Source organism: Micromesistius poutassou, assembly GCF_964030765.1.
Source record: "Micromesistius poutassou genome assembly, chromosome: 15".
Classification (NCBI taxonomy): Eukaryota; Metazoa; Chordata; class Actinopteri; order Gadiformes; family Gadidae; genus Micromesistius; species Micromesistius poutassou.
This window is the reverse complement of record NC_140285.1, coordinates 465,876-492,002: the sequence shown is the minus strand read 5'-3', so window position 1 is coordinate 492,002 and position 26,127 is coordinate 465,876. Positions and strand designations below refer to the sequence as shown.

Here is a 26,127-nt window from a genome sequence, read left to right as displayed (position 1 = left end):
GATGTTTGTGTACATGGAACACACACTGTGTGTGTGTGTGTGTGTGTGTGTGTGTGTGTGTGTGTGTGTGTGTGTGTGTGTGTGTGTGTGTGTGTGTGTGTGTGTGTGTGTGTGTGTGTGTGTGTGTGTGTGTGTGTGTGTGTGTGTGTGTGTGTGTGTGTGTAACACGGAACACAGATGGGGAACACAGAAGATTGTTCCCCTAAAAATATAAATAATTGATTAAACTCAATTTCCCTTTTGGCTTCACAGACAAATATGTGTGCGTGTTCTGGGCAATCCAAAAATAAAAGCGCTCTTTCCACGCAGCGTTCAGACCTGAGGTCAGGCTAAAGTCGGAACCGTCTTGACGTGATGATGTTTAGGGGAAGCCCGCGTGTTTACCGCTGGTCCACCGCTAGACCCGTCCACAAAGGACAACACACTTTATTGACCAAACATCCCCACCACGACCGGTGTATGGAAAAGTGAGGCGGAAGTGTGTGGCGTGGTGTGACTGGTCCAAACCAGTCGAGGTTTGAACCAGTCGCCACCAGTCACGCCCAGTAACCAGTAACCTTGACAACAAGCCTGACAACAACCCTGAACGTCAACATGGGGCGCACAGACACTTGTGGTCATGTTTCACGAGTCATGTCGTTGACAACGTGACAACGTGGAGAATGCATGACCCCATGAATAACGTCAACACCACATTGACCCACTCTTAAGTTTTGCTCAAGGGGTGTCGAGACGAGAGACATGCGTTGGGGTTTGAACCCATAACCTTACGGCTGGGGGGGGGGGAAGACTGCTTGGTCCCTTGTAGTTGAACACAATGTGTAGGATATACTGCCCCCTTCGTCACGTCGTCAACACCCATACCAGTCACTGAGGGGGTCTGTGACGGGCAGATGTTGGGGTATGATCCCACAACCTTCTGGCTGGGAGACAAACAACCCAGCTCCTTCCATGGATTCTCTCTCTCTCTCTCTCTCTCTCTCTCTCTCTCTCTCTCTCTCTCTCTCTCTCTCTCTCTCTCTCTCTCTCTCTCTCTCTCTCTCTCTCTCTCTCTCTCTCTCTCTCTCTCTCTCTCCCCCCCCCCCCCCCCATCTCTTGGCCACGTTGCAGGTGACGTCGGAAACGGCTGAAAGCATTTAGCTAAAAGGGAGCCTTTGAGCACGGCGGAGATTCGAACCCACAACCACAGGCAGCCCAGCCCAGCTAGTCCCGGGGATAATGGCGGTAGTGTTTTGTTTGTTCTGACCTAAATGTAACGTATGGTGGAGACTAGAGGAATGTCCGAATATCAACGCATTCACTGACAAACCCTGCAACGTACTTCCCCCACTGACCCACTTGCGTGCGTGTGCGTGTGCGTGTGTGTGTGGTTACGTAGTACTCCGGAAGGCCCGTCATGCGTTCCCTTTCCTGAGATGCAGGAAGGAGGATCAGCAGATCTGTCCATAATTATGGTGCCGATATCCAAACCGCCAATACCGTGAAACACGACCAGCGTTATAACCGCTGCTATTGGTGCCGTCCCTTCACACCCTTTCAAGCTGTCAGTTTGCGCTGACAGGCGGGCGGTTTGTAAACACACTGGATGACAAACCGCGCTGATAACACACCGCACCTTCTAGGATGTCCCGCAACAACGGACAGCGACACAAGAACTGGTCGTCAACCCTTTTCAGTGAAACTTCGTGAGTCACCGTGGGTAGAAACCAGGCAACGTATACATTACCCTGTCATCGGCTCGGGGCTCATTTAAACCCTAATTACACCTTCAAACGCCCAACTCAAGAATTGCTGCGAGTCCGAACTTGTCGCCGAGGTGTTGGCCACAGCAGCCACGGTGCGTCGGGAGAGCGGTGCGCCACAACAGCGGCTGTACATTGGCGTAATCACACCCCACTGTAGGCCATCCGACGGAGGAACCGGAGAAGACATAATGCGACCACTTTAAAGCGACCACTAACAACAGAGACAGAGGGATTGGTGTGTGTGTGTGTGTGTGTGTGTGTGTGTGTGTGTGTGTGATTCAGTCTCTGTTTACTTTGTTATTAATAACACAGGGTAGGATCCGGTTCACCTGGATGAGTTTGGGATCATCAGACCCGCTGTACAAACACCGAAAAGCAATTAAGATACTTAATCGTGGTATGTGATTCGTTCCCTAATTAAATAAATCCAACGTCCCAGTGTGTGTGTGTGTGTGTGTGTGTGTGTGTGTGTCCCTGTGATTTAGTTATTGATTGGATGAAATCACCTCTGGGCCCTTTTTAATAGTATAGTAATACATGTGTTATAACTATAAGCATGGCCCACGGATTGATAAACAGTGAAGCCTTTAGAAAAAGTGACATATTTAGAAGTAAATTAGAACAAATGTAACTTTATGTGAATGAATGGCACGCACGCACGCGCGCGCGCACGCACACGCACCCACACACACACACACACACACACACACACACACACACACACACACACACACACACACACACACACACACACACACACACACACACACGTCAACTAAACTCCAACTTTGAACCGTTGCGGCCGCGTGTTTACGCAGCGGTGGAGCGAACAGCGAGTCCAGCAGCGTGTGCGGTTGAGAGTGTTCACATACCTCCAACATATCCCGATGACAAAGAAAAGCAGAACACATCCCGGGTCGGGGGCAGCGTTAGCTCTCCAACTAGCCTCGTATCCGAGCTATCGCTATCTCCACCACAAGGAAAGTTTAATCCGAGCCGACTCGATCCCGACTCTCGTTTCTGGCGTCCCGCTAGGAGGACGACGAGATACCCGGTGGCGATTTAAAAAAAAAAAAAAAGAGAGAGAGAGAGAGAGAGAGAGACAAAACCCGAACAGAAAAGAGCGATTTGCTGCAGGCGAGCCGCTTTCCAGAGCACTCCCCCCCCCCTCTCGGCCGCTCCTCTGCACGGAGCTGCTGTGTGAGAAAAGTTGAGTCCGGGATCCTCCACGTTGAGGTGACGTCACCACCACCACCCCCCCCCCCCCTCCCCTCCGCGTTTGGGGGACGTCACCACCCTCCCTCCTTCCCTCCCCTCCTCCCCCACCCATCTCCTCCTCCTCCCCCCGCTGTCATCGCTGCCAAGTCTCTCGATCTCTGGATCCACACATCCTGTCAGGTTGTGCAAGAACAAGAGAACCGCAAACCTGAAGTACGAGTCATTCCCACCGCTGCTTGTGTTATAATAAGCCATCGTATTGCGAAGTTATTATTTTTTTTATTAAAAGGCATTATCGATTAGAATAACTAGCATACGATTGGGAAACTCTAGTATTGGGAGTGCAGCAAAAATAACATAGAAAAACACGATTTTTTTGTTTTGTTTATCATTTTTATTGTTACATTTTTTCACATTGTTCTTCCATATCCTATTGCATGCTTTGGTTGGTTTCAATTATAATCGAACTCCAGAACAAACCGAACAAACTCCAGCTAGCCCCCGCCGAGGGGCGGTGTGGCACTGCCTTCAACCAGCACGCTCTTTAGCGGCGTCCTACCGCTCTGACGAGGAGCAGCGGCAAAGAGCGGCTTTACGCAGAAGAACGTTTTCGCCATAAAAAAAGCGCACTGCAACTGCAGCGCCGAACCGCTTCAAACGTGTTTTTTTTTGTCTTTTTTGCTCGCTCTTTATCGCCAAAAAAGTTTTGATTTGCCAACTTTTTTGCGCCGCTCTGACCATAAAGAGCGCACGGGGCTCCAGGGGCTGATCTCACTCGGCCTTGACGCCCTCCTTGATGAGGTTGAGCTCGTAGCACAGCGTCTCGTAGCGGTACGCCATGCGGATCTGAGCCACGTTGGTCTTGCGGATGTCGTTGCCCTCGGGTCCTTCCTTCAGGTAGTTGGCTCCCAGGAAGTGGGTCTTCTCCTGCGGCCGGAGAACGGGAGGGGACGGTCAATACAACGGCTCCGGAAGGGCGGAACAACGGTACAGTGGTTGTTGTTGTTATTAAACACTAGGGGGACAACATGGGGAAACCTGATCCTAGAGGACAATGGGATGGTTTGAAGTAATTGATATATATGATAATAATACAATTTGAGATTATTTATTATTTTATATGATCATATAAATAATACATGTATTTTTTAATTGTCATCATTTTACGATGATTTCTTAAACCATTTTGCGGATTATTATTAAATACATTTATCCTCTTGTTTATTCTTGACTATTCTCTTGTTTTGTATATTATTATTATTATATGGCTATGCTCTTTATTAGTGAGGTGAGGTGAGGTGGTGAGGTGAGGTGGTGAAGTGGTGAGGTGCGGTGGTGAGGTGAGGTGGTGAAGTGGTGAGGTGCGGTGAAGTGGTGAGGTGAGGTGAAGTGGTGAGGTGAAGTGGTGAGGTGAGGTGAGGTGGTGAAGTGGTGAGGTGAGGTGAAGTGGTGAGGTGGTGAAGTGGTGAGGTGAGGTGGTGAAGTGGTGAGGTGAGGTGAAGTGGTGAGGTGAGGTGAAGTGGTGAGGTGAGGTGAAGTAGTGAGGTGAGGTGAGGTGGTGAAGTGGTGAGGTGGTGAAGTGGTGAGGTGAGGTGAGGTGGTGGTGAGGTGAGGTGAGGTGAGGTGGTGAGGTGAGGTGAGGTGCGGTTGTCACGGCGATCACCTCGTCCGACAGGGCGCTCTGCAGAACGCTGCTCCGGGAGATCTCACACATGTCGCACGTGCTCAGTTTGAAGACCTGGGCGGCGATGGCATACTCCTCCATCAGGGGCTCCTGCAGGGTCACACAGGGGTCAGAGGTCAGACCAAACACACACACACACACACACACACACACGGTTAGGGTTAGGGTCAGAGGAAGTGTCTCTCGTCTCTGAGTGGTTCCACTCGGAGAAGCCAAAGCCTGGTACATGGTTTATGATGACTATACATTGATTGATTCTATACATTATCCCGCTTATTACACGGATACTTGCCAAAACAAAAAAATGACTTCACACGGTGTGTGTCTTTTTACAATTCATTTGTTACCAGCATTCATAGTGTTGCTCAGCAGAGAAATAGTCCGCCAAAGACGTTGACGTCTGCTTAGCAACTGAATCCGCTGGGTTAGGGTTAGGGTTAGGTTTAGGTTAGGGTTAGGGTTAGGGTTAGGGTTGATAAGTTACCGGACGACTTACGCAGTGAAACAAAGGGACGTGAAAAAAATCCACTTTCCTTGACAGCGGTCATCATTGAGAAATAATTCACCACCGGAGAATTCCACAGCATTGAGAGGAGCCGTGTGACAATAAGTCACCTTTAACCTTTGACCTTTAACCTTTAACCCACCCATCTGCCCTTAGTACGCACGGTCCCGGTGGATGTGTGTGTGTCGGCCCGCACACACGCGCTACCACCGTTCCCTTGGGGATAGGAGCCCAGCCCGGCCGGCTAAACAGCGTGGATACCAGACCTTTCACACTGCTCCTCAACACAGTACATCTGTCGTGTACGGTGTGTGTGTGTGTGTGTGTGTGTGCCGGCGTTGACCTCTGACCTTGGTGTAGTGGAACTGCATGGGGTCGTCGGTGGACAGGGACACCACCAGGCCCTTCTTGTGGAACTCCAGCAGGGGGTTCTTGGCGTACTCCAGGAACAGGCTGTTGTTGCTGAGCGGGGACATGGCCACGGGGATCTGACCCAGGAAGTACAGGTACTGCAGCACGGGACTCTGCAGGGGGCAAAGGTCAGGGGTCAGGACTCTGTAGGAGCAGAGTTAAAGGTCAGGACTCTGTAGGAGCAGGGTTAAAGGTCAGGACTCTGTAGGAGCAGGGTTAAAGGTCAGGGCTCAGGTTTAGGATAGGACTCTGTAGGAGCAGGGTTAAAGGTCAGGGGTCAGGTTTAGGATAGGACTCTGTAGGAGCAGGGTTAAAGGTCAGGGGTCTGTAGGAGCAGGGTTAAAGGTCAGGACTCTGTAGGAGCAGGGTTAAAGGTCAGGGGTCAGGTTTAGGATAGGACTCTGTAGGAGCAGGGTTAGAGGTCAGGGGTCAGGTTTAGGATAGGACTCTGTAGGAGCAGGGTTAAAGGTCAGGGGTCAGGTTTAGGATAGGACTCTGTAGGAGCAGGGTTAAAGGTCAGGACTCTGTAGGAGCAGGGTTAAAGGTCAGGACTCTGTAGGAGCAGGGTTAAAGGTCAGGGCTCAGGTTTAGGATCCCACACCCCTCTTACGCATTGATTGTATGTTGGTACGTCCTGGCACTGAATGTACACACTTATTGTATGCTGCACGTCCTTGCGCTTAAAAATAGTACTTAGCAATGTGTAGCATCTTATCCTAGCTCTCTGTGTTGTGTACGGGGAACGGGTTAACCTAGTGATGGTTAGTGCTTGGCACTTGGTTCTATGAACATCCTCACTGTACCGACAGAGATATAGTGTTGTTTCTCCTTCCTCTGACAAATGTACTTATTGTAGGTTGCTTTGGATAAACGCCCTGGATGTGGACGTGGATGTGGACGTGGACGTGGACGTGGATGTGGACGTGGATGTGGACGTGGACGTGGATGTGGACGTGGACGTGGATGTGGACGTGGATGTGGACGTGGACGTGGATGTGGTCGTGGATGTGGACGTGGATGTGGACGTGGACGTGGACGTGGACGTGGACGTGGATGTGGATGTGGATGTGGACGTGGATGTGGACGTGGACGTGGACGTGGATGTGGACGTGGACGTGGATGTGGACGTGGACGTGGACGTGGACGTGGATGTGGACGTGGATGTGGACGTGGACGTGGACGTGGACGTGGATGTGGACGTGGATGTGAACGTGGATGTGGTTGTGGACGTAGATGTGGTTGTGGACGTGGATGTGGACGTGGACGTGGAGGCGGCTCTGTGTGTGACGGAGGACCTTCTTGAGGTTCAGGCCGTGGGCGATGTTGTCGGCGGTCATGAAGGCGGCGAGGAGATGAGTGACAGCTCCCGCCTCTCCGCAGTGAGGGCGGAACAGGAACGTGTTCATCCCCCGCTCCCTGCAACACACACAGAGACACACACACGCACGGTACACACACACGCACACACACACACACACACACACACGGTACACACACAGTACACACACAGTACTCAGTCCCAGAACAATGGACCAGTTAACCTGCTGAATACCGGGTACGGCGACGGAGAGACGGACGGACGGACGGGGGGGGGGGTGGGGGAGGGGGGGGGGGGTGACTCACCGGCGCAGCTGGTTCAGCATGGCGATGTTGGCGTACATGTAGTAGATGTAGTAGGTGTAGGACGGGTTCTTGGCGCTGTCCCATTCCTCGGGCTTGGGGCTCTTGGTGCAGAACATGTGACCGCTGTGCTTGGACTCATCGTCCACGCTGTCGAAGCCCGTCACCTAGGAGACCAGGACACAGGGAGGACCAGGGTGGTACACACACTACACACACTACACACACACGCACACTCCCGGGCCTGGAGGTTCCGGGTTCCAGCCCCGGGTGTACAGAGTCCCGAAAGATACTGTAGGAGTGGTTCTCAAGTGGGGGTACGCGGTACCTCTAGGGGTACTTTGGAGTTACTGCAAAGGGCACTCGGAAAAATTACATTCATTCATTTTGAAAAGCAAAGTTTTCACCCCTGAGCAAGTTTCAAATCCTGAAAGCTAGACGATAGAAAATTGAGAAACGAGGACGAGGGGTTGAAACGTAAATCTGAAAACACGACAAAAAGAGAATCCGTGGAAAAGAAAGCTACGTGCTCGGACCGTCCCCTGGCGTTGGGCTTCTTTTGTGAGAAATTTTGAGAAATCAGCCAGCAGCAGCACGAAACACCGGCCCACGTTTCTCACTAAATTGTGACTATTTGCACCCTTTTGATGTTCGTTGTTTGAAAAAAAACATGAAAAAATATATTTTTTCTAAGTTTAGTTTAGTTTAGTTTCTTAAGTATCTTAGGTAAACTAGTAGAAAAAGGGTTTGAGAACCACTGCTGTAGATGACCCCGAGTTAGAAGTGCTCTTTGACGAGCGTGGACGTTGGGGTTCTCCACAGTCTTAGCTGTCGGCCTCTTGGAGCCGACTGCCTCCTTAACGCTCCACTCTGCTCACTTTGCTCACTAGCGGCCTCTAGTGGCGAGGAGCAAGTTGCGACTATGTCTTCAAGAAGATCACAGTGAGAGGGCGAGTGGAAGGTTCCCCCGTGGGAGCTGTAACGCCACAGACTCTGACTAAAATAACCTCAAACAGTTGCTTTGGCTCCCAGCCTCCGCACAAGGCTTTGCTCTTTGTTGGATGGGAGCGTGTCACAGCTAAGGGTTCCCCAGGGTCAAGACAGAACGGCGCTCACGTGCTGGAGGAAGAGGCTGAGGTCGGGGTTGGAGTGGGGGTCGATGGTGGCCTGGAACACCGGCAGGAAGATGTTCTCCAGCATCTTGCCGAAGTGGGGCACAAAGTTCCTAGCCTTGAAGACGTCGCTGGGGGAGAGGAGCACAGGGAGACGCGCTCAGAACAGGCCACACACACACACACGCTACACACACTCACGCAACGCCAGGCTAGGGCGGTGTCATGTACGCTTTGAAACACTGAGAAGAACCACTGCCACAAACATAGTTTACTTTCTCTTTACGGGATAGATCAACGTCTGTCTGTCTGTCTGACTGTCTCTGTCTGTCTCTCTGTCTGTTTCTGTCTGTTTCTCTGTCTGTCTATCTGTCTGTCTGTCTGACTGTCTCTCTGTCTGTCTGTCTCTCTCGTCTATCTCTCTGTCTGTCTGTCTGTCTGTCTATCTCTCTGTCTGTCTCTCTGTCTATCTCTCTCTCTGTCTGTCTCTCTGTCTATCTCTCTGTCTGTCTCTCTGTCTATCTCTCTGTCTGTCTCTCTGTCTGTCTGTCTGTCTCTCCAACTATCTAAAGTTCCAAAATACAAATGTCTTCTGATAAAATTCCAATTTGAAATTCCCTGCTACTCTTTTTTTTACTCCAGAACGATATCTGTGGAGCTAACATCTGTCTGCTCCTCTCTCAGCCGTCTGAGAGATTAGCAGGGCGGCCGGGGGGGGGGGGGGGTGGGGGGGAACCTACTAGATCCTGGGCACCTGGATCATCCACTTGAACTGGGGCGAGAAGACCTTGTGTCTGACGAACCACCCGGACAGCTTGGTCCACTCGCTGGGGTTGCAGCCGTAGATGGAGAGGCGGGGCTCGGCGTACTGGTACTTGGCGTCCTCCAGGTCGTTGGCTACTTCCTGGAGACAGGAGGGCGGGGGACAGGTCAGGCACTGGGCTCACACAGCCCCCCCCCGAGGCACGGTGGTGGGGGTCAGGGGGGGTCAACGTCTGACTTTGACAGGGGGTTTAATGTCCATCACAGTGGCGGTCTGACGGTAGACCCCTTTATTAAATATCGGTTGATATTTGACCGGGTCGCCTCAGTTGTTGAAGGCAGTCCACGGTATTTTTCGTGAAATACGATTTCTGCCATCAAATCAATGCAAAGTGTGTTTAAAAACGGTTGTGACTGAGGTAGTTGAGTTAGTTTTGAGCCTCCATTCACAGGCACCAAAACTAAAAATTATTCAACATCAAATGTAGCATTATTCTTAATATTAGGATCTGGATATATATATAATATTATCTACAGATAGCTATCTCTCTATATATATATATAGAGAGATATATATATATATACATGCAGTATATATAATATAATATATGATATAATATTCATGATAACAGCTGTCCTGAATCCTGACTACGGCGTCTATATTATACATATACATACAGTATATCTAATAAAATATTGATGATGTGCCCTGAATACAGCCTCCTATATCACACATATACATCCAGTAGTTGATGTGATGCTGAGTCCTGACGACAGCGTCCCTACAGGTGAGCCTCTCACCTTGATGATGGTGGCGAAGTACTCCCCGTTGAGGTGGTTCTCCGTCTTCATGTACAGGTCCCGCAGCTCGCTGGCGCCCACCGGGTTGTACTTGGCGTTGAACTTGTCGAAGCGCTGGAACGTTTGTCTTCCCTTCAGGAGAGAGGGATGGAACACGGTAGGGATGTGAATAACTCAACATTTTCATGGTCGAACAATCAGTGGGTGGTTATGAACGAATAATCGATTATTCGATGTGTGCCGACATTCACAAAGGCAGCCATGGATCATCGGCAAGAAATCACTTAACTTAATCACTTATCTTAAACGCAAAAAAAAAGAACAGTGATCAGTGTTTGTGTTGTATGCATATATATTCATATTTATGCTTGTGTATTGTGTATATTGTTTTTCTGTACATGATTCTGTACATAAAATTAAAAAAATGTGCTACAGAACCAACATTAGTTCCGTCCGTTAATTCTTGTTTATTTGAATGGGAAAAAATGTTAACGGTCCAAATGTTAAAAATCGACTTTGACCCTCGGGAACGAATAATCTAATAATCTAATATTCTGACCCATCCCTAGTACACGGACGCTTAACTACAGGAATACAAATGCGTAATATTAGAATTATAGATCATCATGAATGTAAATGATCTCGTTCTGAAATAAAAAAATCGTCGACCGACCTATACCACGCCGTCGTTGTACGAGAAGCCTTCAAGCCTAGGAGAGCTGGGGCAATCACTGCAGACCCCTCACACCCAGGACAGCACTTGTTCAATCTACTGCCCTCGGGCAGGAGGTACAGGTGCCTCAACAGCAGGACAAACAGACTAAAAAACTGTTTCTTTCCCCTGGGCCATCAGGTCCTTGAACTCATGACGTGTGTGTATGTGTGCGCTATGCTGGATAAACAATGTATATACTGCTATGTGTCTCCTTTTATTCTTTGCTATTTAATTAATTAACTTATTACTGTTTTTTTTATTTTTTATATTTATTATGCACGGGCCGAAGTAGCACTGCAATTTCATTGTATACCTGTTGTGCAATGACAATAAAGATTCTATTCTATTCTATTCAAGTAGAACGAGTGCTGCTAGTGGCTACAATGCGAGATGCTGCATCGCTTTATACTCTGTATCAATACTCAAGTTCAGGAATCGGTATCTGGAAGGAGAAGATGGTATTTGGGGGATGGGGGGGGGGGTACGTACGGCGTGGACGTCCAGGGAGTCCACGGTGAGGTCGTAGGGGTGCAGGTTCAGGCCCTTGAACAGCTCCTTCAGGGTGACGTCCTTCCCGCCCACGTTCTGCACCACGCGCTCAGAGTCCACGCGGTACGAGTGCTTGATGAAGCGCAGCAGGTGCTTCTGGTTCATGCAGGCCGCCGCGTGGATGTGGGTGTCCACCTGCCGGCCCGGGGGGGACGCACGGAGAGAGAGTCAGCCGCCCAGACGGGTACTGGGACTACTGTACTGGAACAGCACTGGAACTGGTTGTGTCAATCTTCTGTTGTAACATGTAGGTTCTGTTGTGACATGTAGGTTCTGTTGTAACATGTAGGTTCTGTTGTAACATGTAGGTTCTGTTGTGACATGTAGGTTCTGTTGTAACATGTACGTTCTGTTGTAACATGTAGGTTCTGTTGTAACATGTACGTTCTGTTGTAACATGTACGTTCTGTTGTAACATGTAGGTTCTGTTGTAACATGTACGTTCTGTTGTGACATGTACGTTCTGTTGTAACATGTACGTTCTGTTGTGACATGTACGTTCTGTTGTAACATGTACGTTCTGTTGTAACATGTTCATTCTGTCGTAACATGTAGGTTCTGTTGTAACATGTACATTCTGTTGTAACATGTAGGTTCTGTTGTAACATGTACGTTCTGTTGTAACATGTACGTTCTGTTGTAACAGCGTGACATGTAGGTTCTGTTGTTCTGTTGTAACAGCGTTACGTGTGTGACTGTTACCTTCCTGCAGTTGTAGAACATTTTGCGGGTTGTAACAGAATGACATGTACGTTTTGTTGTAACATGTACGTTATATTGTTCTGTTGTAACAACGTGACTGTTACCTTCCTACAGTTAACCCTAGTCCCTGTGAGGTTGTTCTGTTGTAACAGTGTGACTGTTACCTTCCTGCAGTTAACCCTAGTCCCTGTGAGGTTGTTCTGTTGTAACAGTGTCACTGTTACCTTCCTACAGTTGTAGAAGTCCCTGTGGGGTTGTTCTGTTGTAACAGTGTGACTGTTACCTTCCTACAGTTGTAGAAGTCCCTGTGCGGGTTGTTCTTCAGCTCCTTCAGCTCCTCCATCTCGTTGAGCATCTCGTGGACGTTGAACTTGGACATGAGGAACTTCAGCCTGCGGTGGGTGTAGGTCTTACTGCAAACCAAGAAAATGACAGAGTGACGTATCTTTATATATTACGTGATGTTATATACACGGTATACGTTTTATAACAAGTGTTATAAAGTGTTTCACGTGATAATAACGTGAGATAGACGGTACAAACACTAACAGATGGCATCCTTACGCCTCACGCCTGAGAAACCCAAAACCTAAATGATAAGTCCTAGGTGTGAACAAACAACAACAAACCACAACAAACAGCAACAAACAAAAAACAACAACGGACCCAAACAAACAAACAAAACAAACAACAAACAACAAACAAAACAAAAAACAAACAAAACAACAACAAACAAACAAAACCCAACAACAAACAATAAACAAGAACAAAAAAAAAACCTAACAAACAAAAAAACAACAAACAACACACAAAACTCAACAACAAACAACATCAATACACAACAACAACAACAAACAACATGTCCTCGACTGTATCCCACCCCCTCTCTCTCTCTCTCTCTTGCTCTCTCTCTCTCTCTCTCTCTCTCTCTCTCTCTCTCTCTCTCTCCCTCCCCCTCCCCCTCCCTCTCTCTCCCTCCCTCCCTCTCCCTCCCTCCCTCTCCCTCTCTCTCTCCGTCTCACGTGGGGCCCTGGGCGATCAGGGCGATGAGGAAGTTCATGTCGTCGATGAAGGTGTCGTAGTCGGTGCAGGGCAGCGCCCGCGGCTGGCCCTTGTCGGCCGCCGCCTGGTTGTCGTACACGAAGATCACGCCGTCCTTCATGCGCGCCACGTAGCCCAGGTTCTTGGGCAGGGCGCTGGCGTTGAACGGGTCCTCCCCCTGCTTGGGAGGGGCGGTGAAGACTGCGTGCGGAGGGGGAGGGAGTGGGGGGGGGAGAGGGAGGGAGGAGGGGAGGGGGGGGAGGAGGGAGGGAGGGGGGGGAGGAGGGGGGGGGGGGAGGAGGGGGGGGAGGAGGGAGGGAGGGGGGGAGGAGGGGGAGGGGGGGGAGGAGGGAGGGAGGGGGAGGGGGACGCGTCACCGTGAGGCAGTGTTGCCCCTAGATTTTTTTGTAGCAGTGGTGCTGCTGTGAGTTGGTAACCTAGCAACGCTAGCCCCCCCCCCCCCATAACCCTTTAAATGGTTACTAAATAAAACATGACCAAATATGACATAACAACCAACAGAGTCAGGGTATCTGCTGAGACCCAGATCATTGTGACAATGTGCCTTGAACTTGGCAGAAACTAAGTTCATCTTTTATGTTCATTTTCAGCAATTTCTTTGATATTTATCATAAGCCTTAGAAAAAAATAGATGAATTTTTTTATTATTATTACGGTTTTTTGTTTTTTTTTGCTGACAATCCGGCCGCTGCTAGTGTTACAGTTAGCATCGTGAGCACAGTTGACCAATTAAGAGATGAACCACAACACATATTAAGCATTATGACTGTTTTAACTAAAATATGAAGTTGAGTTAATAATAAAAGTAACCTTTAGTTCAATAACTAGTTAAACTCTTTAAGAGAGAGAGAGACATACCGGGCTGGACCTGGTCCAGCTAGTTAAACTAGTTAAATTAGTAGTTAAACTTAAGTTACTTAAGTTAAAAGTATATAATAATAATATCATTTTTCAATAATATAATATATATATATAATATATAATATTATATATATAATTATATAATTATTAAATTAAATTATTTAATTAAAGTTTAAAGTTAAACTTAAGTTACTAGTTAAACTAGTTCCACTAGTTAAACTCTTTAATACCGGGCTGGACCTGGTCCTCAGGACGGAACGGCTCCCCCTCCATCTGCCTCAGGTACTGGGAGGTGATGTTGGGGAAGCGCTGGAAGGCCAGCCTCATGTACTTCTCCCTGATGTTCATGGCGCGGTACAGGCCCTTGCAGGACAGCTCGAAGTCGTCCATGGTCACCTGACGGGGCAGGAAGGACGTTTTGGGGGTCAAAGGTCAATGACCGACGGAGGAAAAAAAACGGAAGCAGGAGTTTTTCATGTTTTTTTTAAAATAATTTCCGTAACTGAGAATGAATATCTTTGCAATGAATGGGCAAGCTTTGCTCCTGCTCCGTTTAGTTTAGTTAATTAATCAATTAGTACAATTAAGCAATTAATTTACTAATTAATTTACTAATTAATTCGTAAAATGCTATTCTCCTACACCTTCTCCTCTACTCCTGGGCTCTCGAGGGCGTCTCGTCTCCACAGGTCAAACTCTGCGCCACGATTCACGTTAATCGTGGACGGGAGCTTCGTTCGAACGACACGTCTGTGTTGTGGCGGGGGGGGGGGGGCGCCCTACGTTGCCCGGGAAACAGGACTTTGTGTGTATAGAGCACAGGCCGCTCTGTAAATATCAACCACGCCTCGCTGAAACCCAAAACCCCACCTGCTGGGAATCAAACCCGCAGTAAGCCCAGAGTTTACTGCTCTCTATTCCTGTTGGGGGTCAACCCCGGGTGGGGGGGGGGGGGGCAGCTAGGTACCCCGCCCCAGGACCAGGTCTTAGCCTGTGGACCGGTCTGTAGTAGGCCCCAGGACCAGGTCTTAACCTGTGGACCGGTCTGTAGTAGGCCCAGGACCAGGTCTTGTGGACCGTGTGGGCGTCAGTAGGCCCCAGGACCAGGTCTTGTGGACCGTGTGGGCGTCAGTAGGCCCCAGGACCAGGTCTTGTGGACCGTGTGGGTGTCAGTAGGCCCCAGGTTGGGGGGGGAGGTGCAGATGTAGCCGGGTGAGGTTCAAGCTACAGACTGAATCACACAGTCTGGCATGTCTTGAACCACACCCCGTTATTTGTGCTTTATTTTAACCAGGGAGCGTCTACTTTATGTTTTAAATCGACTATTGTTTTTATTTTATTTTATTTCGTTAAGCACTTTGTGTTGCAGGGGTCTAGAACGCACTTTATCAGGCGAGTTTGTTTGATTGACTGATTCAAAACCACAACAAACCACAACAAATAACAACAAACAACAACACAACAACAACAACACAACAACCAGCGGCGGCTGCGTACCCCGGAGGCGTAGTCTCCGATGATGGCCACCCTCTGGAAGTCGGGCACCTCCAGGTAGGTGGGGGTCTCCACCTCCACCTCCACCACCGGGGCCACGACGGCGCTGGTGGAGCAGGCCATCGGGACCCCCATGGTGCGGCAGCGCTGGCGCCTCTTCTTACTGCGCACACACACACACACACACACACACACGTGTGCATAGACACACACACACACACACACACAGTGCATAGACACACACACACACACACACACGTGTGCATAGACACACACACACACACAGTGCATAGACACACACACACACACACGTGCATAGACGTACATATACACACACATGTGCATATACACACACACACACACACACACATATGGATGGACACGCACACACACACATGGAAATACACACACACACACACACAAAGAATAGAATAAAGCCAATTTTAAAGAAAGAACTAAATCCGACAAGCAAAAAGTAAAACAAAAGCAAGGCCCCCCCCCCGCCCCGCCCCCCCCCCCCAGCCCCCCCCCAGCCCCGCGCCCCCCGCCCTAAAAAAAAACAACAGCCTCAAAACTGGCTTTGTGCGCCGGTTTCCACGGAAACAGCCACCCACCCACCCACCGCTTATCCTCGTCCTCGTCCAAGTGCATGGCCTGCGCCTGGTGCAGGATGGGGCAGTCGTCGGCGATGTCGAACAGCGAGACCTCGTCCCTCACGTTCTCGTCCTTCGTCTCCGAGGCGAAGACCTTCTCGGCGAAGGCCCGCATCTTGTCGTCGGTCTCTGAAGGGGGGGGGGGGGGAGGGGGGAGGGGGAGGGGAGGGGACGCACGCCAACATGAGCGCTTTTTTTTTTTTTTACACAAACTCATAGCCTCATAGCTCATAGCTATGAGTTTGTGTAAAAGCGCTCATGTTATAGCTAGCTAGCTAGCCAGCTATCCATTAGCGCAAATAGCGTCTTATTTCTAGGACGTTACCTGCGCTAATGGCCGTCCGTGTTCCATGTAAGCTAGCTACGGAAGGCCGTAGCTAGCGCGAAAAACGTCTTAGAAATGTCGCGTGAACACGACATTTCTAAGACGTTATTCGTGCTAACGGCCTTCCGTAGCTAGCTTACATGTTTAGAGGGATAAACGTCGCCCTCGCCCCTCTTCAAAGGGGACGTGTTATGCCACCGGGTGTGAGTGTGATTAGCCGTTACAAGCCGTTTTGAAAACCTGCCTCTTCTGACGTCACAAGATCGCAGATTTTCAAAACGGCTTGTAGCGGCTAATCACACTCACACCCGGCGGTATAATGCGTCACCTTTAATAATACATGCGGGTACCGCTTCCTACGCGTGTTGGGAAAAGAATTTGCGGTCTGCAACACGAATTCCGTGAAATTCCGCGAAGAAAAACCCCAGAGAACGTCGGACCATTGATCATCATCTGTCCTATTTGGACCAATAGCGAAATTCCTTGAATTTGTGTGAACGCAAAAGTTTATGTCGCAGACCGCAACTTCCTTGACAACGCATGTATGAAGCAGTATTAGGAACTAGCCGAATGGGACGCTTCTCCTTTAAGGAAACAAGAACCAACAGTGTAACACAACGTGCACAACGTCCACCAATGATTTGCTACTGCTGGCGTTCATTGGCCCTCACAAGCCATGTCAAAACGTAGCTCGACTGAAGACGGATAGATCCGCCCACCAGCCTCAGTGGACTGCCCCCCCCACTAGTAGGCGGATCTAGCCATCACACATCTGGGCGGAGCCTCCCACTTGTGATGTCACTAGAGGGGAGATGTAATGGCAGATCAGCATCTCCCCACTGGTGATCGATAGGGGTCTTTTTAAGGAACCTCTGATACTTCAAAGCACAATCTTTGCGTTGGGGTGTATGCTACTCAAAGCATGCTGCATGTACACTACAAAGCCTGGGAGTATGTGTATTGTCTACAGAAACACGTTGCATGCATGTACAACCATGACACTATTCTACACTATGGTGACGAAGGACACGCAAAGAGTAGGTCTACATGTAAGAGCTTTGACTGCATCGGTCAAGAGACGGTTCCTTCCATAGCCAGGATAGAACCAGGATAGAGCCCGTCTTTGACCAATGGCAGCCACCCAATCGACTCGTTTATCGGCGTCTTTCCTTTCCTTACCGCAGTAAGCCAACAAAAAAAAACAACCACACCAAGGTAACTACACGAGCGGTCGAAGGAAGGCCTGCAGAATTGAGGAAATGCAAGCGAGCAACTACAGCATGTTTGAGGTTCCTGAAGTACCTCTAAATACTTACTCTGCTGACCACCTGATTATGAAATCCCCAGCAAGGGAGGAAAACCCGGGCCGAGGGAAAACAGATAGTTAGGTTAGGGGAAAAAAAAGGGTTTAGCAGGGCTAACATTACAGTTAGCATAGTTAGCTTTGTTGATCAATTAGAGATGTAACAGAAAACAATAAAAACACATTAAGTATTATGAATGTTTTTATTAAAATATTTAGTCAAGTTAAATAAAGTAATATTCAGTTCAATAAATGGTGAACTCTGTCACTAAACTTACAACATGGAAATAAATGCATGCAAGTTAATGTTTATGGAGGATACCTGATGCAAGGTATAGGAGTAATTTGACAATTTGTGAGGTGGGGAAAAATGCAAGCATGAGTACTTGAAGAAGATGATCTGTAGTCTACTGGTCTAAGTGTAGCTCTAGAGTCACTGGTTTGGATCAAACCATGGTAGTTTTTGTGGCAGCATGCAGAGATTATTTCACCCCGTTAAAATCGTGGTCCAGAAGCACCAAGATGGCAGCTTGAACATCTTTAATGGAACTTCAGATGGTATGATTCAAACCCTCCTAAACAGAGAACTATACAGCTAGGATACATGGGGACCACCCCACCCCCCCAACACTCTGAGGGTCCTCAAGGTCCTTCTGTCTGTCTGTCTCTCTCTGTGTCTGCCCATCTGTCCCTCTGTCTGTCCATCTGTCCCTCTGTCTCTCTCTCTCTGTCTGTCCATCTGTCTGTCTCTCTGTGTGTCTGCCCATCTGTCCCTCTGTCTCTCTCTCTCTGTCTGTCCATCTATCTGTCTGCCCATCTGTCCCTCTGTCTCTCTCTCTCTCTGTCTGTCCATCTGTCCCTCTGTGTCTCTCTCTCTCTCTCTCTCTCTGTCTGTCCGTCTATCTATTGCTTGAAATCAAAGGTCAATCTCTCCAAGTCGGTTTCTCCCAATTTAAATTGTCGGCAGCTTCACAAAGCTTCACCAAGCCCTAGACGTAAACGTTGTTGACAGACCAATGACACATCAGCTGAGCCAAACGTGCCTTGCCTAAGGTGCGAGGCGGTCTATAGGCGCGGGGAGGAGGGGGACGCCCCTGCGGTCGTATCAAAATACCAAAGCGGACATCGGCAGGCGGTGAATGCGTCCCACGCTGGAGTTAGGATTCCCAACCACCCTGCACTTCCAAAGTATTTCTCCGGACAAAATAACCACATCGGTCGAGCTGGCATTTTGTATTATTGCTTTTAATAGTTTGTTGTTTGATACGTGTAAACCAAAAGGGGGGGATTACGTCTCTGCTTTAAATGTAATATCTTTGATTGTAGGTATTTTATGTAAGTGTACTGTGATATCTAGTCTGAAACACGGCATTCCAGGTCCCTGTAGGGGTCAGAATCCACACCCACAACACCCCACAGCACGGTTTAACGGGCCGACCCGTCTACTATTTCACTGACCAGCAGAGAACCGTTAGTGGTTACACTTCCAGTGCCCCACTAACATACTTTGGTATTGAAATAAATATATTGGTTTGAGGGAACTCATCCAAATGTAAGGCAGAACACTTGACGGATTTATACATAATATTCAATCCCAATGCCTCATAATGAAAGCGATACATAAGTAAAATAGCAATCATTATTACAAACCCATTTAAAGTTCTGTCTGTTAAGTTATACCAATAGGAAAGGTCCATCCCTTTCCCCCCCTCCATAATAACCAGTAAGTTCTGCTCTATGAAACCCAGCAGTTGGAACTTCCAAGTTCAGGAAGATAAATTTCATGTCCACATAATTACCAAAAAACTACGGGATGATGGACACAGAGAGTTTGACTTTCCGGACATAGAATCCCCCATCGTAGTGGTGGTTCGTCTGTGTTGGGCAGAGACTGTGATGGGAGGTGGCTGAGTGAACCCCGGCCCGGGTCCACTGGAGATGGGTTCAACAGACTGGAGGATCCTCCGTGTCCGCAGTGGGAATGTGGGAATGTTCCCACTGTGGACGGGGCAGTATGCAGACCTCCTGCTTTCACTTGTAGCTCTAGGAGCGTCTGTCACCAGCCACATGGAAAACACGAGGTGTCTATATTATGGCGTTAAGCAACTTAGTTATTTATCCCATTACCGTATTTTCATTCATTTAGGATTCAGGCGCCACGAGATGGAGCCATGTGGTTTAAAAATAAATCCAGTGTGACAATGACCAAAACGCGTGAGGACATTTAGTATGTTTTTAATATTATTATCTCTTCCACCTCCCGCTCACTGTGTCTGACCGTAGTGCGACCCGGTCTTGAGAAACTTCGCCATTCCTCGATTAAACTTTTCGGCGTGTAGTGAGCTCGTGTTTTCCCACCACCCAGAGCCCCTGTCGACTGTGGACTCGACTCCTGTCGATACTCACCGGGAACGAGTACTTTCGGCATGGCGGCGGGGGTCTGGATCACACTCCCAGGGGACTACAGAGAACAGGTACTGCTGCTGTGGACGCTGAGGCGGTAGTGTGGGGCGCTCTCCGTTTGGGGTCTCTCTGTGTCTAACCTAACTGGACGTATAAGACCCCTCCTCTCCCCCCTCCCGTGAAACCAGAACCCCGTCCTGGATACCGGAGGTGTGCTGCCGCCGGCGCTATTTTAGGAGCACATGGAGCTCCTTGACAGACTGATATGAGGAGCAGGCAGTAGCTGTTATGTAAAGTTACCATGTGTTTGTCTGTTGGCTTACTGCATGATGTTAAACGAACTGGTTAGCTCACGGCATTATGTAAAACTAACTGGAGCCAATGTGCATTTTTGTGTATTGTTTTACGCGCGTATTTACCCCCCCCCCCCCCACACACACACACACACACACACACACTTATAATGGATTTCTTTAAAATTGTATTTTATTATTATGATACTTATTTCATTATTTAGGGCTACTATTATTTACTATTTATTCATTATATTTGCATTTTTATTCTGCACAACATTTCACTGCACATTGATATCTGGGATAAGCTGACCCATGAAACTTCAGCCTTGACCCATGAACTTGAAACCTGACCAGTAAACTGCAAACTTGAACTTCAAGGGGGTTGAAATGTCTTCGGACCATGTAAACACTTTTTAATCTCTTCAGCACGGCCAGGCTGGTGACGTGTGTCGGGCTATCCCTTTAGGAAAGGCCTCCAAATACTGTGTTCACTGTCAACAGGCGACCGACGAGAAGCTTTTCCAGAGACTTTAGCAACAAAGTGGAGAAGAGGGATGACGCTGCTTCAGGAAAGCGAGTGTCTCCTTCGCTCAGACCAGTGTTTATTATGAATCCCCCAAACACTGCGGTGCCGTGATGAGGCAGCAATGCATCGTGGGGGCAGGGGAGAGTCATCACCCTACGGCTGTCCACGCCTCTGAGCGTCTACCTCAATAACGGCTTTTAAAACGTATCCGAAACTCGATGTGACCGTTCACCAGGAGTGCGGAGTGGAGATGAACCCGACGCTACAACAAACAAGGAAAGAATTCCCGGCCGTGAAATGTCTTGCCCTTTGAAGCGATACCCGATAATGTAAAGATAGGACCGCTTTTACAGGCAGAGCCTTTTAGATGCGAGTGTATTTCAACCAACACAACTCTTAATCCTACCGGAAGGAACCGTCAACAACGATTCCCTGCTCCCCATCAAACCCGTCAATCTGAACCCCCAATCTGAACCCCCCCCCCCCCCCCGGTGATATCTCCATGACGACCGGAGTGTCTTCATGAAGACGGGCCTCCAGACCACGTCCGCCAGCAGGGCTTCCTGTAGACCCACTGCCCCCCGCTGCCATGGCAACAGCAGCGCCCCCCCCCCCCCCCCCCCCCCCGGACAGAGGAGGCGTCCATTCGAGGGGAATCGGATCCCAAATGTCAGCCATCAACTGGAGGAGGACACCTGCTCCACGGGCACAGCTCTGTGACACACAACCACACACACTGGAGGAGGACACCTGCTCTGTGACACACAACAACACACACTGGAGGAGACCTGCTCCCGAGCGCACAGCTCCGTGACACACAACCACACACACTGGAGGAGACCTGCTCTGTGACACACAACCACACACACTGGAGGAGGACCTGCTCTGTGACACACAACCACACACACTGGAGGAGGACACCTGCCCCCCACGCACAGCTCTGTGACACACAACCACACACACTGGAGGAGACCTGCTCCCGAGCGCACAGCTCTGTGACACACAACCACCACACTGGAGGAGGACCTGCTCCCGAGCGCACAGCTCTGTGACACACAACCACACACACTGGAGGAGGACCTGCTCTGTGACACACAACCACACACACTGGAGGAGGACCTGCTCCGAGCGCACAGCTCTGTGACACACAACCACACACACTGGAGGAGGACCTGCTCTGTGACACACAACCACACACACTGGAGGAGGACCTGCTCTGTGACACACAACCACACACACTGGAGGAGGACCTGCTCCGAGCGCACAGCTCCGTAACACACAACCACACACTGGAGGAGGACCTGCTCCCAGCGCACAGCTCTGTGACACACAACCACACACACTGGAGGAGGACCTGCTCTGTGACACACAAACACACACTGGAGGAGACCTGCTCTGTGACACACAACCACACACACTGGAGGAGGACCTGCTCTGTGACACACAACCACACACACTGGAGGAGGACCTGCTCTGTGACACACAACCACACACACTGGAGGAGGACCTCTAGTGCAGGCACGTGTGGACCAGTGGACAGGAAACAGACCTGGTTGTGTCGTTGACCTAGTTGTGTTGTTGACCTAGTTATAGACCTGGTTGTGTTGTAGACCTGGTTGTGTTGTTGACCTAGTTATAGACCTGGTTGTGTTGTAGACCTGGTTGTGTTGTTGACCTAGTTATAGACCTGGTTGTGTTGTAGACCTGGTTGTGTTGTAGACCTGGTTGTGTTGACCTAGTTATATACCTGGTTGTGTTTAGTCCTAGTTGTGTTGACCTAGTTGTGTTGTAGACCTGTTGTGTTTAGTCCTAGCCCAGTCCCACCGGTCCTCAAACCAAACCTTCATCCCCTGAACTCGTCCTCCTCCTCCTCTTCCTCTCGTCCTGTTCCACCATTAGAATACCTTTACTTTATTGTTATTGTTGTATATATACTGTACATATATTCTACTTTTATTTAAATTATTTTGTTCTTTGTTACTCTTTTTACTCTTATACTACTTTTTATTTATTTTTTATATTTTTTTGCATTGTTCAGGAGAGCCTGGAACACAAACATGTCATCGCCGGCTTTGACTGCTTGCCTGTTGTGTTGTGCATTTGACTAATAAAGAACTGAACTGAACTGAACATGGTTCTGTGAGGGCCACGTGGTTCTGTGAGGGCCCCGTGGTTCTGTGAGGGCCCCATGGTTCTGTGGGGGCCCCATGGTTCTGTGGGGGCCACATGGTTCTGTGAGGGCCCCGTGGTTCTGTGGGGGCCACGTGGTTCTGTGGGGGCCCCATGGTTCTGTGAGGGCCCCATGGTTCTGTGGGGGCCACGTGGTTCTGTGAGGGCCACGTGGTTCTGTGAGGGCCACGTGGTTGAGGGCCACGTGGTTCTGTGAGGGCCCCATGGTTCTGTGAGGGCCCCATGGTTCTGTGAGGGCCACATGGTTCTGTGGGGGCCACATGGTTCTGTGAGGGCCCCGTGGTTCTGTGGGGGCCACGTGGTTCTGTGAGGGCCCCGTGGTTCTGTGAGGGCCCCGTGGTTCTGTGAGGGCCACGTGGTTCTGTGAGGGCCACGTGGTTCTGTGAGGGCCACATGGTTCTGTGAGGGCCCCGTGGTTCTGTGGGGGCCACGTGGTTCTGTGAGGGCCCCATGGTTCTGTGAGGGCCCCGTGGTTCTGTGGGGGCCACATGGTTCTGTGAGGGCCACATGGTTCTGTGAGGGCCACATGGTTCTGTGAGGGCCACATGGTTCTGTGAGGGCCCCGTGGTTCTGTGGGGGGCCACATGGTTCTGTGAGGGCCACATGGTTCTGTGGGGGGCCACATGGTTCTGTGGGCCCCTCTGTCCCGTGGTCTACGTGTCTAGACTGGGATCAGGGTTTAGGCCAGGATCAGGGGCTCTGCAGGGTCTCTCCGTCCCGTGGTCTACGTGTGTGTACCGGTTCAGGGTCTCTCTGTTACGTGGTCTACGTGTGTGTACCGGTTCAGGGTCTCTCTGTTACGTGGTCTACGTGTGTAGACCGGTTCAGGGTCTGGACCTGAGGAGATGTGTTAAGCTGTCCCCTCTCTTCCAAATGGACGGATCTTGTTTTCTCCGTTCTTGGCAGATGGAGGTGGGCTGTCGGGTTACAGGTTACTTCACACGGCGGCAGGTGCTGCTGCTCTCCGCACTTCAGCCTCAACCGTCGGTTGATCGCGGCCTCCATAACTTCTAAATCTCTCGCCCCCCCCACCCGATCCCAAAAGATCGGTTGATTGCGGCCTCCATAACTTTGAAATCTCTCCGATCTCTGTAGGACTATATGCCCCAGTTGGATCGACGGATCTATACGGAGAGCGGTAGACCTGTCGGGCTTCCCGTCCCTCCGCAGTCCGACGCCAGTCAGGTGTTCACCGCCAGCTGCCTGGCGGTTTATGTTTGGCGCCCTCTTGTGGAAGACCAACGTTACTGCAGGCGATTGAAAGCATGTTATTTTTCATGAAATGGAAGTTTATTATTATTTTATTAAATTAACCAGAGACCCGGATTCAATGTTAAATTAGCGCTGCATGCTAGATGCCGCGAGCAGATACTGAATAAATAATATTTTAATCATTCTTAGAAAATAATACAACGCAAAAGTTATTTGTATTATTTGTAGTTATTTGTACATAATTATTTTGTGTTGTATTAAACATAATTTAAACATGATTAAAATGTTAAAAACCTTAATTAAAGTTACAATGATAAAAACCAACAGACACCTACAGCCTGCATTTCCCTGAAAAACATTTCGTATCTAAGCAGAACAGTGGCCCCTGGTGGCCGGATATACCACCACACGAACCCCCCCCCCCCCCCCCCCCCCCCACACACACACACACACACACATACACACACACCAAGAGGGGTGTGTCCATAAACTGTCTTGCTCTGGTCGACGTCCTGAGGAATGTAAATGAGTGTTAATTGCGTTCCGACCGGACAACGAAGAGCTCTGTCTGAGAGAACAGCCGGTAAGTTATTTAAAAAAAAAACGAATTATTTAAAGTATGAATTTCGAAGATGGTCAGTCTCAACAGCTACATAACTAGTGAAGTCACATGATTATCATTAGTTTGTTTTGTTTCCATATGAATGATAATTATAATGTAAATGTTATTACCTGGTCATTTGTAGGCCTACTTGGACTTGGACTTGGTGGACTTTGTCATCTGGATTTTGGCATTTATTCTTTTATCAAACTTTGAGTAATGCTATACTGTACAGTGCCAGATCTTGTCTGGTGAAAAGCAAGAGTTATCATTCATAGCCTGGCCCTGATGCATCATTACAGCTTTTTAAAGACAATATTAATATAAAAATAGTCCGATTTTATATAATTTTTGCGTGGCCTATTAATTATTTGCTCATCATTCGCTCATTCTTTCATTCTTGCATGTGGTCCTATCACCGTTGGTCAAGTCAGAGCGGCTAACTTTAGCCTCACTGTCCCCACGGTGACCAGATCACAGTGATAGTTAATGACAGACATTTAGCGGTCTGCCCAGCTTCCTGTGTGGGACTACAGACACACAGACAGACAGACAGACCACAGGACAGCCTGGTGTGGTTATGGTGTTTGACTCCCAGCCCAAAGGTTCTGGGTTCAAAGCCCCCCAGTGTCATCACCTGTACCTTGAACCAGACACCTCGCGGCTCTTTATTAACGTTCACCTAAAAAGCGGCTTTTGATCCCAGACGGACCCACTCAATGTATGTTTACATTGTCACTATTGTTAATTAACATCTACTAACATACTGATCATCAAAACAGTATTTCACTTTTCTTCCATCCCGGTCAGAAAACATGCCAACGATCAAACAAGACGGACTTTGGGGTCAGGGGGTCGTAAACACCAGACCTGTGCAGCCCTGAGACTAGCAGGGATTAAGAGCTTTACAAATACTGACTTGACTTGAAGACCGCATGTATATGTTGAATCTAAATGATATAAACATAGTCTGTGGCTGTGACCATCCTGTGATCCACTTGGTTCACTGCAGAGACCCCCTGATGGGTCTCGCTGTTCACATGTACACCCAGGGCGTTTATCAGACGCTTCTATCCAGAGCGACTTACAATAAGGACATTTGTCAGAAGAAAGAGAAACAACGATATATCTCTGTGGGTACAGTGAGGACGTTCATAGAACCAAGTGCCAAGCACTAACCATCACTAGGTTAACCCATTCTCTGTATACAACAGAGATAGCTAGGGTAAGATGCTACACAATGCTGAGGGCTATTAAGTGCCAGGACGTACAAAATACATGATGATGATGATGATGATGAGGGGGGAGGCTATGCGGAGTCTAGATGACTACCGCTGTTGTGAACCGTGTGTGGGGGGGGGTTCCTCCAGCTGCAGG

At 49.1% G+C, this 26,127-nt stretch overlaps 2 protein-coding genes and 1 long non-coding RNA gene across 3 annotated transcripts in view; 1 reads left to right on the top strand and 2 right to left on the bottom strand.

Moving 5' to 3' along the window:
• Positions 1 to 2,885, bottom strand: part of dennd2c (DENN/MADD domain containing 2C) — a 28,064-nt gene extending 25,179 nt beyond the window's left edge. Inside the window, 1 exon segment of the mRNA XM_084479619.1 lies at positions 2,618 to 2,885. The gene's annotated coding sequence lies outside the window, so the exon portion shown is untranslated.
• Positions 2,886 to 3,334: 449 nt separating this feature from the next.
• ampd1 (adenosine monophosphate deaminase 1 (isoform M)) lies at positions 3,335 to 17,554 on the bottom strand. Its single transcript, XM_084479128.1, has 15 exons — positions 17,536 to 17,554; positions 15,864 to 16,023; positions 15,245 to 15,404; positions 13,978 to 14,143; positions 12,847 to 13,066; positions 12,108 to 12,237; positions 11,063 to 11,257; positions 9,859 to 9,990; positions 9,036 to 9,199; positions 8,300 to 8,426; positions 7,187 to 7,350; positions 6,859 to 6,979; positions 5,503 to 5,676; positions 4,627 to 4,737; positions 3,335 to 3,890 (listed from the first exon to the last, which is right to left on the bottom strand). Exons 2-15 carry the CDS (start codon positions 16,007 to 16,009, stop codon positions 3,735 to 3,737), a joined length of 2,166 nt encoding a protein of 721 aa, XP_084335254.1. The 5' UTR covers positions 16,010 to 16,023; positions 17,536 to 17,554; the 3' UTR covers positions 3,335 to 3,734.
• LOC311359155 lies at positions 5,618 to 6,849 on the top strand. The gene is made up of 3 exons (XR_014638172.1): positions 5,618 to 5,698; positions 5,909 to 5,937; positions 6,003 to 6,849. It is a non-coding gene; the product is annotated as an uncharacterized lncRNA (long non-coding RNA).
• Positions 17,555 to 26,127: the final 8,573 nt, after the last annotated feature.

What these genes read in the sequence shown, in the direction of transcription:
- ampd1 (XM_084479128.1), bottom strand. Translation starts at nt 16,009, where the DNA reads ATGCGGGCCTTCGCCGAGAAGGTCTTCGCCTCGGAGACGAAGGACGAG. An exon ending in TGAGGACCAGGTCCAGCCCG is followed by an intron (nt 13,067 to 13,977) that starts GTATTAAAGAGT and finishes CTCCGCACGCAG; the next exon opens with TCTTCACCGCCCCTCCCAAG. An exon ending in AGAGCGCCCTGTCGGACGAG is followed by an intron (nt 3,891 to 4,626) that starts GTGATCGCCGTG and finishes CTCCGGCCGCAG; the next exon opens with GAGAAGACCCACTTCCTGGG.